This window comes from Rosa rugosa, chromosome 5 (assembly GCF_958449725.1).
Source record: "Rosa rugosa chromosome 5, drRosRugo1.1, whole genome shotgun sequence".
Taxonomy (NCBI): Eukaryota; Viridiplantae; Streptophyta; class Magnoliopsida; order Rosales; family Rosaceae; genus Rosa; species Rosa rugosa.
This window is the reverse complement of record NC_084824.1, coordinates 7000199-7015216: the sequence shown is the minus strand read 5'-3', so window position 1 is coordinate 7015216 and position 15018 is coordinate 7000199. Positions and strand designations below refer to the sequence as shown.

At 38.8% G+C, this 15018-nt stretch overlaps 4 protein-coding genes across 4 annotated transcripts; all 4 read right to left on the bottom strand.

Moving 5' to 3' along the window:
* Positions 1-250: 250 nt before the first annotated feature.
* LOC133709857 (probable calcium-binding protein CML16) lies at positions 251-2985 on the bottom strand. The gene is made up of 2 exons (XM_062135785.1): positions 938-2985; positions 251-530 (listed from the first exon to the last, which is right to left on the bottom strand). Exon 1 carries the CDS (start codon positions 2741-2743, stop codon positions 2267-2269), a length of 477 nt encoding a protein of 158 aa, XP_061991769.1. The 5' UTR covers positions 2744-2985; the 3' UTR covers positions 251-530; positions 938-2266.
* A 931-nt stretch (positions 2986-3916) lies between these two features.
* LOC133708945 (uncharacterized) lies at positions 3917-4999 on the bottom strand. Its single transcript, XM_062134537.1, has one exon. The coding sequence runs from the start codon at positions 4660-4662 to the stop codon at positions 4225-4227; it is 438 nt and encodes a 145-aa protein (XP_061990521.1). The 5' UTR covers positions 4663-4999; the 3' UTR covers positions 3917-4224.
* Positions 5000-5115: 116 nt separating this feature from the next.
* Positions 5116-9769, bottom strand: LOC133708944 (proline-rich receptor-like protein kinase PERK9). The gene is made up of 9 exons (XM_062134536.1): positions 9503-9769; positions 7920-9275; positions 6961-7371; positions 6794-6880; positions 6510-6580; positions 6348-6424; positions 6054-6201; positions 5629-5790; positions 5116-5541 (listed from the first exon to the last, which is right to left on the bottom strand). Exons 2-9 carry the CDS (start codon positions 9043-9045, stop codon positions 5353-5355), a joined length of 2271 nt encoding a protein of 756 aa, XP_061990520.1. The 5' UTR covers positions 9046-9275; positions 9503-9769; the 3' UTR covers positions 5116-5352.
* A 2001-nt stretch (positions 9770-11770) lies between these two features.
* LOC133709382 (5'-deoxynucleotidase hdd1) lies at positions 11771-14065 on the bottom strand. The gene is made up of 8 exons (XM_062135105.1): positions 13618-14065; positions 13415-13536; positions 13291-13328; positions 12674-12784; positions 12502-12581; positions 12375-12411; positions 12258-12299; positions 11771-12166 (listed from the first exon to the last, which is right to left on the bottom strand). Exons 1-8 carry the CDS (start codon positions 13900-13902, stop codon positions 12081-12083), a joined length of 801 nt encoding a protein of 266 aa, XP_061991089.1. The 5' UTR covers positions 13903-14065; the 3' UTR covers positions 11771-12080.
* Between the last annotated feature and the right edge of the window lie 953 nt (positions 14066-15018).

Below are 15018 nucleotides of genomic sequence, written 5' to 3'. Positions count from 1 at the left end.
TCCTATGGTTTCTCTCTCTTCTATTTTCTCTCTCTCTCTAAGTAAATAAGGAGTGAGGGGTAAAATGGTATTAAAAAAGAATTAAAAACAAAAAAAAAATCTTAATGGGGTATTAGGGAAGACTCCCTTAGAGTGTATTGGGTAAGAGGGAATTAAAAAAACTCAATGGGGTTAGTGGGAAAAAAATCCCTAGAAATGGGGTAAATGGACAAAAACCCTAAAAAAAAATTGAATACTTTGACTCTTTGAGTGTTTGAAATTTCAGAATCTGAATTAATTAGAAATAATTACAAATCTCACTTAAACTCAACTCATATTCACACTGATCAAATTGAGATTGAAATTACATTGAGGCACTAAGCCACTAAGGCTACAAAAATTGAAGCAGTAAGTCTTCATCAATTCCCAAAAAGTTGTAATCTTTGATACAAAAATTGAAGCATGGTTTGATTCCACACTTGCAAACTTTCCTTCATCTCTTACTCTAATATCAAGAGGAGAAATAGGCTTTTTCATGGAAAACAAAGAACCTACACAAAACCATAGAAACAATTTAGGAACTGGACATATATTTCAGACTTTCAGTTCACACAAATAAATCTGAAGCAACAGACCTATTTAGTTAGACACAAGCTCAAAATAAATCATATTCATATATTCAGTTCACACCTCTACGAAATAGAGACAGGAGCTCAAAATAACTTATTTAGACTTTCAGTTCAGCAACATACACATGCATATGTCCAGAAGCATCCAGATCCAAAAAACAGAAACAAAACATACAAGATCCAAAAAACAGAAACAAAACATACAAGATCCATAACATCACCGACAAAGCAACTCTAAACTCTAAAGTATCAATTACTCAAATACTCAATACATAAGATCATCGACATCACCGGTCCAAGTGTATGACTGAACGGGAATGAGAGATTACCTAACCAAGTGGATCTGTGGATAAGTATGCCAACGGTGGATGCATACCGAAGACCGGGAACAAAGTCGATGCCTTGACCGCCGACGTCGCCTACTCCACTGCCTCAGCTCACGTCGGAACCTCCCCACTGTCAACATCATAGCCTTAGCTCGCGTCGCCTACTTCGTCTACTCCTCCTCGATCTTCGATCCAACTCCTTTCAAGCCTACCGGAACAATCTCTAGTTCTCTACCCAGTCTACTAGTTTTGGCTGGCGGCAGAGGAATTGCAGTTTGTTGTCTGGACTCTGAAGGAACAGAGGGTTTGAGAGAGAGGCGGCCAACGTTTGAGAGAGACTCGATAAGGTCATAGTGGGATGGCGTCTACCCACTCTGCCGTCTAGGTTTTGCTTTTGCCCTATTGCTACTTGAGTTGGACTTAGACAGTTGGGCTTCGTACCTTCATCCTTTGGGCCTTAAACAGACAGACTCGATTTAAGAAACCCATTTTGTAATATGACAGATTAACAGATTCAAATAATTCATCAAAACTTCTATAGTTTTATACACATGTAATATTGTAATAGAAAATAACAAAATATATAATATTAATTTTTAGGGCTGGGTTAGAGCCGGGCTTTTAGGGTCGGGCCTGGCTTAGCCCTTACGGGCTCAATCGGGCAGGGCCGTAGGGTAGGGCCGAGCTTTATTTGTATGACTCATACCCTACCCTATTTTAAAAAGGGCCGGGCAGGCTTTGGGCCCAAGGGCCATATGATGAGGCCTACTTTGATATCCATGCGTATCAGACCAAACTCATAGAATGGCCCATATCATAAGTACCTGAGAGAATTATCAATTATGCCTGGATAAAAGACACCAGCAAAAGGAGAATTAAAATGCTAAAAGAAATTTATTTTCTTAAAAAGTTAAAAAATCGAGTCAGTTATCATAAAACATGTAGATAGATCTGCTCAAAATTTAGCTTCGTGGTCTGTAGATAATCGAAAAGAATTAGAAATGGATGAGATCATAAGAATTAATTAAATAAAAGTAAATCTGAACAAAATTCAAATAGTAACACAAAATTTATGATGACACAGAATTTAAAAGTTTCTATTCATTTGGTAATTCTAATCTTAATGAACTAGAACGCAATTAGCGGAGGTTTTCATTTACAAATTCAGCATAGACGGACTTTTTTGTCTTCTTCAAATAATGTACACTGAAATTCTTTATATCAAAATATGCACATAAAAAGAAAAAATTCCAACTAATAAAAGTCAGCGAGAAAAAGTCAAATCATCCCATAATGACGAAAATACCCCTACTGTGACGCCCTCCATTGTTGTCAGATTCCGAGAAAGTTGGCGGCGGACCGAGACATGATGGTGGCGAACTCGTTGAAGCTGATGACGCCGTCACCGTTGGTGTCCGCCTCCCTCATCATATCCGACAACTCCCTGTACGTCAAGGGGTGGCCCATCTTGGCCATCGACCCGGCCAGCTCTGCCGCCGTTATGTAGCCGTTACCGTCGCGGTCGAACGACCGGAACACCTCCATGAGCTGCTCTTGGTTGACAAGAATCTCGTCGTTCATGTTCGGCATGATGGCGTTTACCAACTCCTCGAACTCAACGGCGCCGTTTCCATTGGCGTCCATGTTGGCCATTAACCTGTGGAGCTGGTCGCCCTGGGGCTTGACGCCTAGGGAGCGGAGCAGGGCGGCCAGCTCCAGGTGGGTTAAGCTACCATCGGAGTCCATGTCGAACCGCATGAAGATGTCTTTAAGCTGTTTGAGCTGGTCTGTCTCGAGCCTAGCCATCATTATAACCACAAATCGATGAACCAATACGGATTGCTATGAAGAAAACTCGGAAATGGGAGTATGAGAATTCAGGGATATATATTCTAGGTTTCACAAACATATGGGGTTTGATCCAGGGGCTGTGATCTTTAATTGATAGAACGGTTTGTTTGGTTCGATGATTTTGTTACTGAATAGAGAAATGTCAAAGGGTGGTTGTTATCTTCTTGTTCTTGTTCTTGTTCTTCTTCTGCTCTTTGATTCGGTCTTTATTAAGCTGAAACTGAAAGCGCGTTGCAGTAAAATGTTACGAGGGTAAGATGAATTATGAACGAACGTAGTAATTAGTAAGGGTTGTATGGTAATTTTGGTGAGGGTGATTAACTGCTTTGTTAACCTTTATTTAGTTAGGCACTTAGGCCTGTGTGCAAGTTTACTATTCTGGATTCTAGGGTCAATTATTGTTTGGAAACATCCAAAGTACTTACCTACCAAGTCCAACGCAATTCCACCGTGGTCAACGACTCCACTTTCACCCTCCGATTGTTATCTCCTGTTGTTTTGGATAACGAAAAACTACATCCGTTGATATCTACTTTGTATCGGCCCTCAAAGTGAATAAATGAACCAAGATTAAGATTAGTAAATTCTTTTATCCATTTCAATGTATATATAGGATTATAATAAAATTCGGGTTAAATATGAGTATACCACAAATCTTTTCTCTTAAACTAAGCAGATTCAAAAGATGACGTGGTTAGTGTGATGGTGGACATTAATCAAAAGTCAAAGAAGAAAAGAATTTGATTTAGAGATATTTTGATCAAGACATGTCGATATGATATTCATCAAAGTGATATTTATCAATTTCATGTAAACATAGGATTATAATAAAATGTGCGTTATCAACTTCGAAAATTCTTCTATGTACCGATAGTGCAAGTGAACGGGCACCTATTAAATGATCTAAATTCTTGATATTTATAGTTAAGATTTTTTTTAATAACCAAAAATTCAACTTGATATTATCCAGTCATCCGTTTATGTTGGTGCAAGTGCATATCGGTGCTCTGATATGAGTACACGACAAATTCTTTCTCTTAAATTAAGCAGATTCAAAAGACGAAATGGTTAGTGTGATGGTGGACATTAATCAAAGTCAAAGAAGAAATGAATTTAGTTGAGAGATAATTTAATCAAGACATGCTAGCATGATATATTGATATTCATCAATTGATAGAAGGTTGAAGCATCTTATTGAGGCTCTGATTTGATATGCAATAATGTAAATGATGTCAGCTAGGACTTAACGTGCTGAAATAAACAACTAAATTCTAGGCCCTGAAACTCAAACCAGCTCATTCCGGGAGATGTTGATCAATGGCTGTTTGCTTTGCAGAAACTCTAAACCATAATTACAAGACTAACCATGATATGTTCATCAATGGCTATCTAACCAGGCTATAGCTAGGTAGCTGTGTTAGGATTCATTAGCTAACTGACTAAATCATTTCAATCAATTGATAGCGTACGAAACTAGGGTCAAATTGATCATCTCTTCCTAAATGATGAGTTGAGGAAAAACCCAGTTCTCCTCCCCCCCAAAAGCTTCCAAATCCAAACTCTCCTCTCTGATACAGCTCCTCTAGAACCTTGTCGACCTCCTCTATGCAACTTCTGCAACTGTGGATATCCTCCATAGATCTCATTGATTCTCGAATACTCTCAATGTCGTTTTCACATTGATATACTGTTTTGCTTTCCACAACAATCCCTTTTCTCCTTCTTTGTTGAAGCTTCTTCATGGTGTACTCCCTCGTCTTTCTGATCAACTTGCAAGGAAGCTTGAAGAAGATGAAGATGGTGATTTGGAGGATCAAGCATTGGCAGCAGCACGAGATCACAACGCAATCCGCCGCGAGCACGTTGCAATCTTCCATGGTGGCGAAGAAGTCGGAAGTAAGGGGGTGATGGTGGTGAAGAGAATGGTTTAGAAGACATAGAGGAGTAAGTTCCTTGCCTTTCTTGGAGGTTATGGGAAGGGTGAAGCAACCAGAATTGTATGTGGCACATAGCTAATGAAAAAGCTGTATATGGGTCTTTACTTCAATCATTGCCAACCCTGAATGGAACTGTAGCTTGTACTAGGGGTTATCTAAATATAGTAGTATTGAATGAGAAGGGAACCAAAGCTGTTGTTACTTGGCTTCTACTTCCACCAAGAAGATTTCTTAGACAGCTGTTTCGGAACTTCACTTTCAAAGAATGATTCTCTCCCTTTCTGAGAAGACTTGCAAATTAGTTAAAATATTGGCAAATCTAGATTCACATTGCATCAAAGTTAAGAGTAGATTCACATACCCATCAATCTGTAACACCCAGAAAAGCATCCATAGCTAACAAAATTGATTTATTACTTTTATAGCACCAACGGCAAAGGTCATACATGGCTAGATAATTACAAGGGCAAAAAATAGCAATGCAGAAACTACTATAAGACAGGTAGAAGCAAAAATGAGCCTTTACATGAACAAGGATGTGGTTTCAGTCTCTACATCTGATGCAGGCAGTTCCAGTTGCAGACAAATCAGGGTCTCTGCTGAGCAAATCCTTATCTCTCCTAATATTTACTATACCAGGTTACCATTCCCGCTACCTTCGCTAAAAAAATCTGTACTGTAATTTTGACTACCAAATGCCATTCTCCGAAACAATCTAATTTCAGCTGATTGTTGAGCCGAGTTGAATGTCTCACTTTCCCCTACTCTCATTCCATTGGTTAAATCGGAGGTGGCCATACTATCGAAAGCTCTAACAACCTGACAAGTGTAAGAATGCTAAGAAAGATGATTTCACCCTACTGGAATGAATAAGCTACATAAGAGAGAAGTATGAGCTTTTATTACCTGTCCCATTCGTGGTCTCTTAGCAGATGAGTGTCGCACACAAGCAGCAGCAATCTCAATCAGTCTGAATACTTCACTTTCAACATAGTTCTTCTCAAGCCTTGGATCAACCAAACCTTCAAACTCCTCATTATCAAGAGCATAACCCAATAAGGGTCGAGCCTGGAAAGTAAAATGGATCCTATTATCAGGAAAGCTGGGCCTAAAATATTTGACAGATAAGTTGCACTTGATATGGACCAGATCCAATAACAAAACTTCAATCTTGGCTATGAAGATATGATTTATTAAATTTAGACTTCAAAAATATTAGATATGAAATATCAATTTCCTGTCTAAGAACAAGTAAAAGCAAGATTGATAGTGGGAACATGCAACAATCGGTAGCAAATAGAAGATATAACAAGATTGATCATTAAGTTTACCCATTCAACTAGACTCTCATCTCCCAACGGTTGGGATGCATCCACAGCCTTCCGTCCAGTAATCAACTCCAGAAGAACAACTCCAAACGAGTACACATCAGATTTCTCAGTCAGTTTGCCACTTGAAGCATACTCAGGGGCCACATATCTGAAAATCAAGCGGAGTAAATTTATATCTGGCACAAAAGTATGGTATTTGACTATTCGTGGTAACAATATAAGTTAAACAAAATTCCTGAAGATTAGGTCAAACATAGATAGTAAGCATGTACAAACAATACTAGGCTCACATACCCAAAAGTTCCCATGACACGTGTACTTATATGTGTATTTGCATCCAGACACAATTTGGCAAGTCCAAAATCTGAAACCTGTATAGTAAAAAGGGGGAAACGGTGATCTACTGGCTACCTGAAATAGAGTATTGAAATGAACTCTTAGAGAAATTATGCATACCCGAGCTTCAAAGTTGTTATCTAATAGAATGTTTGATGACTTTATATCCCTGTGAATAATGCGAGGATGGCCTGATATTATGTGAAACAAAGTTAGTTAACCAAAACTTTGCAGATAAACATGTAACCCGACAACCTATTGCATGTAAGATATTATCGAATAGAACCTAATGGATAGTAATTAACATTTGTTACCAAAAACTATATCAACAGGTAACTTTCATTTTCTATGGAAATGAAGTCCAGACTCAGTTATGAGACTAGATACTAAGGGTAGAAAATTACAGTCTTCATGAAGATAGGCGATTCCACGAGCTGCACCAGCAGCAACTTTAACACGTGTTGCCCAGTCAAGAACTGGCCTACCTTCTCCTGCAAATTGCAAGTACAAAAACATGAGAACATCAACCATTACCATTAACTGATTCTTCAAAGCTCGGGTATACATTTACCATGAAGATGGAAATAGAGGGTATCATTAGAGACATATTCATAGACAAGCAGCCTTTGGTTCTCAGAAATGCAATAGCCCACCAAAGAAACCAAATGGCGGTGGTGAACGCGACTAATGATCTCAACTTCAGCTTTGAATTCTCTCTCACCCTGACTCCCACCTATTTTCAATTGTTTTACTGCCACCTCTCTATCATCTGGCAGGATTCCCTTATATACAGAGCCAAATCCACCTTCCCCCAAAAGATTCTGAGATGAAAAGCCATTTGTAGCCTTAACTAGTTCGTCATAAGTAAACCAAGGTCTTGAATTGCCTCCTGCCGGTTCTGCAGGAGAATTCACGAAATCACTGCCAGAACCACTTCCTATAAGGGGAGCTGAAGAATGTGCCTTCAAGAATGATGATGAATCTGGGAACAAGTTACACAGCCTTATTAGTTCATTTGAATGGCCTCAATTTTCAAAATATTTAATATTACATTGTCTGAAGGCATGCTAACCACCATACACCAAGTTTATATGGCCTGATCAATTTAACCATATCCTCATTTCATGAATGTACATAAATACGTGATAAATATATTGAAGTTGTTTTAGTTTTTAATATCAAACAGAAAAGGTCCAAACGAACAACAAATCGTACACAAATATATTTAACTTTTACATCATTGCACCATACAGATCAGTTAAAAAGGTAAGAATCGTAAGACATTATTGTTATATGGATAGTATATCCACATTCACAAGATAAATGTAAATTCATCGCACACTGAATGGCTATAAACCTATACCAGATGAATATAAGCATGTATAAGAAGGAAACTCAAAGTAACAAATACAAATACTCATACAAGTCATACTTGAAGTGTTTATCGTTATGTGTGTGACATGCTATGAATACTGAGAAAGCAGAGAGGGGAAGTAAAATAACATAATAAAGTAACATGCCATAATTTACCTGATTGGGGAGAAGATACCATCGGCGATGGCATAACATAACCTCCAAATCCAGAAACCTTTTTCTTTTGCTTCCTCCTCATGCACCATACAGCGAATGCAATGAAGCTAAGCACTATTATCCCAGCCACTACACTAATTGCCACCGCACCTCCAGTGCTAAGACCCCTATTACTTGTGGCATTTGAACTTGGTGGTACATTAGGATTGGAATTGTTTGAACTTGGAATATTTGATGGCGGGCTTGGAATTTGAGTAGTTGGTGGTGGAGCATCATCTGAGGGTGGAGGTGGTGAGAGTCGTATTGTGGGTGGTGGAGCTGATGACTTCGGAGGTGGGGCTGCAGGGGTTGGTTGAGAACCGGGTGGAGGGGGAGGGTTGGGGCTTGAAGGTGGGGGTGAACTGCTTGGAGGCTCTGATGCCTGTGGAGGAGGTGAACTTTTAGGAGGAGTTGATGCTGGTGGTGGAGGTGAACTTTTGGGTGGCTCAGATTCTGGAGGTGGTGGTGAGTTCTCAGGTGGCTTTGATGTTGGTGGTGACGTTTCAGGGGGCTTTGATGTTGGTGGAGGCGGTGGTGATGTTTCAGGGGGATTTGCTGGTGGAGGTGGAGGAGATTTCTCAGGTGGCTCTGATGGTGGCGGAGGTGAACTTTTGGGCGGCGTTGATGATGGAGGTGGAGGTGAAGTCTTAGGTGGACTTGAAGTTGGTGGTGGAGGTGAACTCACTGGCTGTGGTGAGGGAGGTGAGCTGACTGGCTGCGGTGGGGGAGGTGAACTTGCAGGTGGATCAGACGTTGGTGGTGTTGGGGAAGGTGAACTCTTTGGTGGGTCAGATGATGGTGGGGGAGAATTTGAAGATGGTGGAGGCACATTGGATGAAGAAGGCGGTGGCGGTGAGGCTGGCGGATCAGATTGTTGATTCATTGGAGGTGATGGTGTAGGTACGGAAGGGGGTGATGATGCAGTTGGAGGAGGAGCTGATGGAACATCAGGCTGTGGAGATTGAGTTGTAGTGTTTGAGGAATCTGGTGATTCCACATTGGGCTGTGGTGGTGGTGTGGAACTAGTACTAGAAGCTGGTGGCACAGCTGAAGGAGATGAGTTCGGAGATGGCGATGTGGTTGCCATCTATTTCGAACCAAATCCAGACATACAAATCCTAAAGCTTCTATTCTACAATCTTCAAGCCATCATCCAATTCTCAATCTTTCTCACCAAATCCACAGTTCCCATACAAAAGACAAAATTTTGAGCAAACCCCAGTTACCAAATTCAAGCCTTTATCAAATCCCAACAGTCCCAAACCTTAAATACTCAAATTCCCCATCACCAAACTTCACCAACCAAACCCTCCATCCCTGAACTCGTTTACATCAAAAACCCAAATCAGCATATCACAGATAACAACTCTACGTCACTAATCTAACCAAAGTGAAAAAAATACTTCTACAAAATCAATCAATGATCTCTCTCTAATGTGTTCAACAGTTAAAAGTCTAAATCTTCAGTGACCAAATGAAGCTATTCAAACCATCAAAATGTGGCAAAACGAAACCCAAATGCTTAAAATCCCAAAAGGCCTAACCTTTTTCTCTTCACCAACTCGCTTACTTGTTCTTCAATGATTACCAAAACCACACGTGAGCTTATTGTCCTCCCAAAATTGCATCAAATCTTGATTCTTCGAAAACTGTCTCTAAACTGAAGCAGCTCAACTCAACACAGAGACACGGATTGTGGGGTCAGAAACTCTGGAGCTATGTGAAAACGACCTCAAAGAATATAAGTGTATAATGATAATAACTAAATGTTTTGATATTTCTTTTGGTTTTTAATAGAAAATCATTATCATCATAATTTTCCAAAGAAAGAACCAAAATCATAATGTCTACCTACATCCTCATATTTTAAGCTTTTTCAAAACATCCCATTCGGTACTACGCAACGTAAACGCAATGTTAGTGTAGACAAGTGTTCATATTGGTCAGCGCTCACATTAAATCTTAAATCTCCGCAAGTTTGGACCTTTTCCACTTTTCATAAATATGTAATAATACTATAATTAGGTTTATGAGCTTATACATTATGATAATTATTTTTTTTCTTTCTATATATTATATTTCATGAATGACAATATCATTATTGTTCCATTTAGTATGATTAAATTAATAAAAATTCCCACCTCCCCTAAATGCTTGTTTTGTCCTTAATCACAATTTGATATCATAAACCAGTAGAACATTGCTGTAAGTTGCGCGTACTTTTTGGCATTTTCTATATGGAGCCCTGAGTTTGACTGCATTTTATAATGCCTACAACTTGTTATTTTAATTAGATTTTCTCGAACCCTTTTTAATATACGTATCTAGAATTTTGATCGATATATGAAGATCCTTTATTTCTTAATAAGAATGTAGAAAGACAACTGCAGATATCACACAATCTTTTATTTTTTTAAGAATCATAGTTCATGCATACAAGGGAAGAGAGTGAGAAATCTAGTTAACAGAGAGTAAATATTTGTTTAGATTGAGATGCTTAATTAGCACACAGTATTGTGTAAACAAGAGTGATTAATTAATTTAGAAGCCTGCAGACAAAGAAGTGGGTCTTGTCTTGCTGAAATGGCAAAAGCTTAAGGTGGTGGTAGGTCATGTGCTAATTATTCTTGCATCTTTTTGCAGTTTTTGTGCCCGTGAGGCATAAGCTCCTCCACCGGTTGCTGCTTCGGATGGTGAGAGAGAATAATTACTCTGCTTTTTGTTTAGGTAAAGAACTAAAGATGGTTGAGCCTAATTGTGTTAGAGAAAAGAACCAGAGCTACTAGGGATTCCTTGCCACACTATTGGCATCAATTGGCAATGGGTCTAGAAGAGAACGTAAAGAAACAATTAAGGAGGTGTAATGCAGCCTGGGTCCAAGTTATGGTTTGGGTTAGCTCAGATGTCCAATGCAAATTCATGTCCAGTTTCAACCGACGATAAAAAGAGCTTCCTTTGTGTTTAGTTCCGACTTTACAGAAAAGAGCTCCTTGCAATCACAAGTCGGTCGAGAAAATGGATGGTCATTGCTGTAGCTACTTGTCTTTGAAGCTATTATTATGTAATCGCCGTAGAATTCTCTTAAAAATATATGATGGTCTATTCTCTGCCATAAAATTTATGTTCAATCTTTTTCCTATGATTGCGAATGGTATAAACTTTTTATTTAATTTTTATTCTATGGTTGTGGATGGTATAAAGTTAAAATTGGAGTGGTATTGCTGCTTAATCTATCTTCATCCCTTCTTATCTTTGATTAATATGCATAGTGGAATAAATTCTTGTCACAGATTTTGACGTTATGCGTTTATTTGGATTTTGGATTTTGGATTTAAACAGGACTTGACATTATCAATGTTAGAAAATCACCACATGATGAGAGAATATTTCCCAACAAAAATATGTGGGTGGGATGCATATCTATCTAGAATGCCAAGAAAAGTAAAAGCAACCAGAGATTTGAAGTATACGTTTGCACCCAATGCGGCAGAAACAGACAAGAGTGAACACAAGTGAAACCTGAACGTGAAAGATCGCAGCGTTCCCACTCAAGCTCGTCATACTTGGCAGGAATGTACGAGGCTCACATAGTCTATTCCTGATTGTGACCATGTCACATCACACCATGTGAACCGTGTCATTGAGTTGGGTTGGGAACACTTTGAGACTGACCTCACCAAACCCAGTTACCAAACCTTATTAGGCTTTTTAGGTGTGCTCAGCCCAGAGTTGCAGAAACGGGCCTACTAAGCACGATAACACCTTACAGTTTCATGTGTGAAGCTTGATCCTTCCATTCAAATTTAAGCAAGTTTGTGGTAAAGAGAAGTTCAATTTTTCAGCAGAGCTCTAACTGATGTATTCAGAGAAAGTGACTACTTGGAAATTCAAAAATATGAAATACTCGATTAGCTTGAAGTAGAAAGAGGGTTTCCCTACTTCATGTTCAATTCAGTTAGCAGTCTTCACCTATCTGACATTTTCATTGCTCTTTTAGCGTTTAGATCTCCACAGATGTCATGTATCAGATTTGTTGCTTAGCTGGTGTGGTTTCCCTGAAGTACTAGGAACATGCACAGTAGGGTGTTTTCGAAAAAGAGTGGCTTTGACTGCAAAGAGGAATCAGTTCTGGCTTTTTCCCAGCCGTGTATTTCTTCTAGAAATGATCTCAGCTGCCCAACTCTTTCCTAGATCAGTCTGAAATTTTCCTGAAAGAAAAGAAATGATAGTTAAGAAGTACATCTAGGAGGAATCAGAAACACTTTCTACTCCAGTTAACATCAAAAGAGTTAAGCCTACCTGCTGTAGAAATGAAAAACTCATCCAGCACTTTTCCATGTTCTGTTACAGGATTCAGAATATCAGAAGAGAAAGATCAGAACCAAAGATAGTTTAGCGAAAGGATTGAACACTTACCCATTTCATACTCCAATGCTTGCAGAATCATTTCAACCTGGACACAGTTGCATTAACCATGTTAAAAGAAAAAATAGTGGAAGCATGCAGCATGTACACAAAAGCACACTAGTCAAGATATACATACTTTGTCAAAATCCTTCACAAGATTAGCCTCTATAGAAGAATTGTTTTCGTACTCTGCCCAAAGTTCTTTGATCTCTTCAGCTGCAGATAAGAACATAGCAGTTAATGTACTGCGAAAACTAGCTAGCTTTACCTAATCAAAGAATTCCATGAAAATAAGAATTAGTGATCACCTCTCATCCCTCCACCAAGAACCACGCACATTTCATTCAAAGCTGCTTCCTCCATTCTGCTCTTTTCCTTTTTAGGCACACCATCAGATGGTGTTATATCTCCAACGATAGCTAATAACAGTCCAAACACCAACCAAAAATCAATACCCCAGCAATATGTGCCTATATAAATAGAAGTAGGTATGCATGAAGACAGATAGACATGCAATGACGATTTTGAAAAAAGTAACAACATAATTAGAATTATTAACATCTTTACTACCGATCCCTATCCCGAACTAATATAGGAAAAAACTCAATGGACGTGTAAAAGTTACATTAGTAAATCACCATTCGAACAAAGACCCTTGAGCTGCGGCTAGACACTTGATTTGAAACCAGTAATCCAAACACCACTTCTTTTATTCATTTTCCTACACTGCTGAAGTACAGATTCTTCACATTCCATAGAAAGCGAATAATAATCATCATCATCATCGCAAACTTAAGAAGGCATCGAAAATCTGATCTTTATACTCTGTCTCAACTAAACATACAGACTCCCCTTGAACCACATTCTTCCAAATAGACCATTAGAAATTCAAAACATCGTGAAAGATCAAGGAGGCAAAAGATACCTTCTGCAATGTCATGCACAATTGCAATCTTAATACACCTGTTAGAAGAAGCATGTAAGCAACAATAAGAAGGAATAATCCAAACAATCAGAAGAAAAGTGAAGAATCATATAAAAGGTCGAACCTTTCTCTATTCAAACCAGGAATATCACCAGCAATCAAAGACATCAAAGCCATGCGGTACATGTGGTCAGCAATCGACTCGCCCTTTATTCCATGATTCACCCACCCTTTCCTTTTCGTAGTCTACTCACATCACCACACAAAGTTTCAATCTTTACACAAAACCCTAAATTTCTTCAATTTTGAATTTTTACAGCATTTTACCTTGAGAGAGTGGCACAACGTGAGAAAATCAATGGCGGAGGAGGTGGACGAAGAACCCGAGGACCCGATCGGAGCTTCGGGCTCGCCGAGACCGACCGGCCGCTTGGATCGGAAAGCGTCCGGAGACGGCGTCTGGCAACGGACGGAGACGAGCCTGGGGGTCGGCGGGTCGGGGCGGAATCCGGGTCGGGTGAAGGTCCGGTTGGAGAAAGGGAGAGGTGAGCGAGGAGCGAGGGAGCGGCTGAGCTGAGCGGCGCAGCGACTAGTCGGTGAATTAACCGCCATAATTTGCAGAGAAGAGGAAGAATTTTTTTTTTTTTTTTTTTGGTTCGTCTTTTTAGTTTGGAGAAGTCGTTGGCTCTTCGCGCGAGGAAGTTCGTCGGAGTCTGTGCATTCTATTTTATGGGGACCTAGTGCGTAACGTTGCAAAAGTTGTATAGGGATTTCGGAGCAGTGAGGATCTAAATATTTGCATCCGAATTAATCTGTAGGTGAGGATTCAAATTCTGTCTTATTCATATATTGTTAGCAATCTAAATCTACTATTTAGAGGTTACAACAATTATTTATCTCTCTAAAAATTTATTATAAATAAAAGTCGTTTACTCATTCGATTACATTAAATCAATGGACGGTTTTAATGATACTGTTAACTTTCACCATAGTTGTTCATTTCTTTGATTTAATTGAATGAGTAAATGATTTTTGTTTACAATGAATTTTTGCAGATATGATCTTTAAATGTTGATTTTAACTTTTGAACGGTTAAATTATGGATTTAAATTGTTGACTGTATGTAAATAAGAAAATTTTTGAATGAAGGGTGGTTTTTCTGTCAAAGCTACTGAACTATATGCAGCAGTCTTGGGCTTTCAGACTATTATCCAAGCAGGTTTTCAATCGACACAAATCATTTTGGAAATGGATGCTTTGGGAGTAATTAATGATTTGATTGCAGCAGATATAAATTGGTCGATTGAAGGTGCTTTGGTTGAAGAAGTGCAAAATCTTTTCCGCTTTTTCTCTTCAGTTATTTGTACATATAGCCCTAAGAAATGTAATCAGGCAACGCATACTTTAGCAAAAAATGCGCTTTTGTTTCATGCATTTCAAGTTTGGGTTAATGAGGGACCACAATGGCTCTCCCGTGTACTTATTTCTGATGTAACTATCTAGATTGCTTTTTAATGCAATTCATATTTCTCAAAAAAAATATATATATACATATTGGTTCAGAAGCAAGTGTTTTCCACAAACTAAAATAACATCCGAACTTATTTATGGGTTTTAGATAAATTATTTTGCAGTGTACCCTACATAGTAATAATATACTGATCTAACAATTTTAGAGACTCAATTTCACTACTCTAAAGCACTTCAACTATTTCACAAAATTAACTT

What these genes read in the sequence shown, in the direction of transcription:
- LOC133709382 (XM_062135105.1), bottom strand. Translation starts at nt 13,902, where the DNA reads ATGGCGGTTAATTCACCGACTAGTCGCTGCGCCGCTCAGCTCAGCCGC. An exon ending in TTGTGAAGGATTTTGACAAA is followed by an intron (nt 12,412 to 12,501) that starts GTATGTATATCT and finishes AACTGTGTCCAG; the next exon opens with GTTGAAATGATTCTGCAAGC. An exon ending in AGCATTGGAGTATGAAATGG is followed by an intron (nt 12,300 to 12,374) that starts GTAAGTGTTCAA and finishes ATCCTGTAACAG; the next exon opens with AACATGGAAAAGTGCTGGAT.
- LOC133708945 (XM_062134537.1), bottom strand. Translation starts at nt 4,662, where the DNA reads ATGGAAGATTGCAACGTGCTCGCGGCGGATTGCGTTGTGATCTCGTGC.
- LOC133708944 (XM_062134536.1), bottom strand. Translation starts at nt 9,045, where the DNA reads ATGGCAACCACATCGCCATCTCCGAACTCATCTCCTTCAGCTGTGCCA. An exon ending in CCTCTATTTCCATCTTCATG is followed by an intron (nt 6,881 to 6,960) that starts GTAAATGTATAC and finishes TGCAATTTGCAG; the next exon opens with GAGAAGGTAGGCCAGTTCTT. An exon ending in CGCCTATCTTCATGAAGACT is followed by an intron (nt 6,581 to 6,793) that starts GTAATTTTCTAC and finishes ACATAATATCAG; the next exon opens with GCCATCCTCGCATTATTCAC.
- LOC133709857 (XM_062135785.1), bottom strand. Translation starts at nt 2,743, where the DNA reads ATGATGGCTAGGCTCGAGACAGACCAGCTCAAACAGCTTAAAGACATC.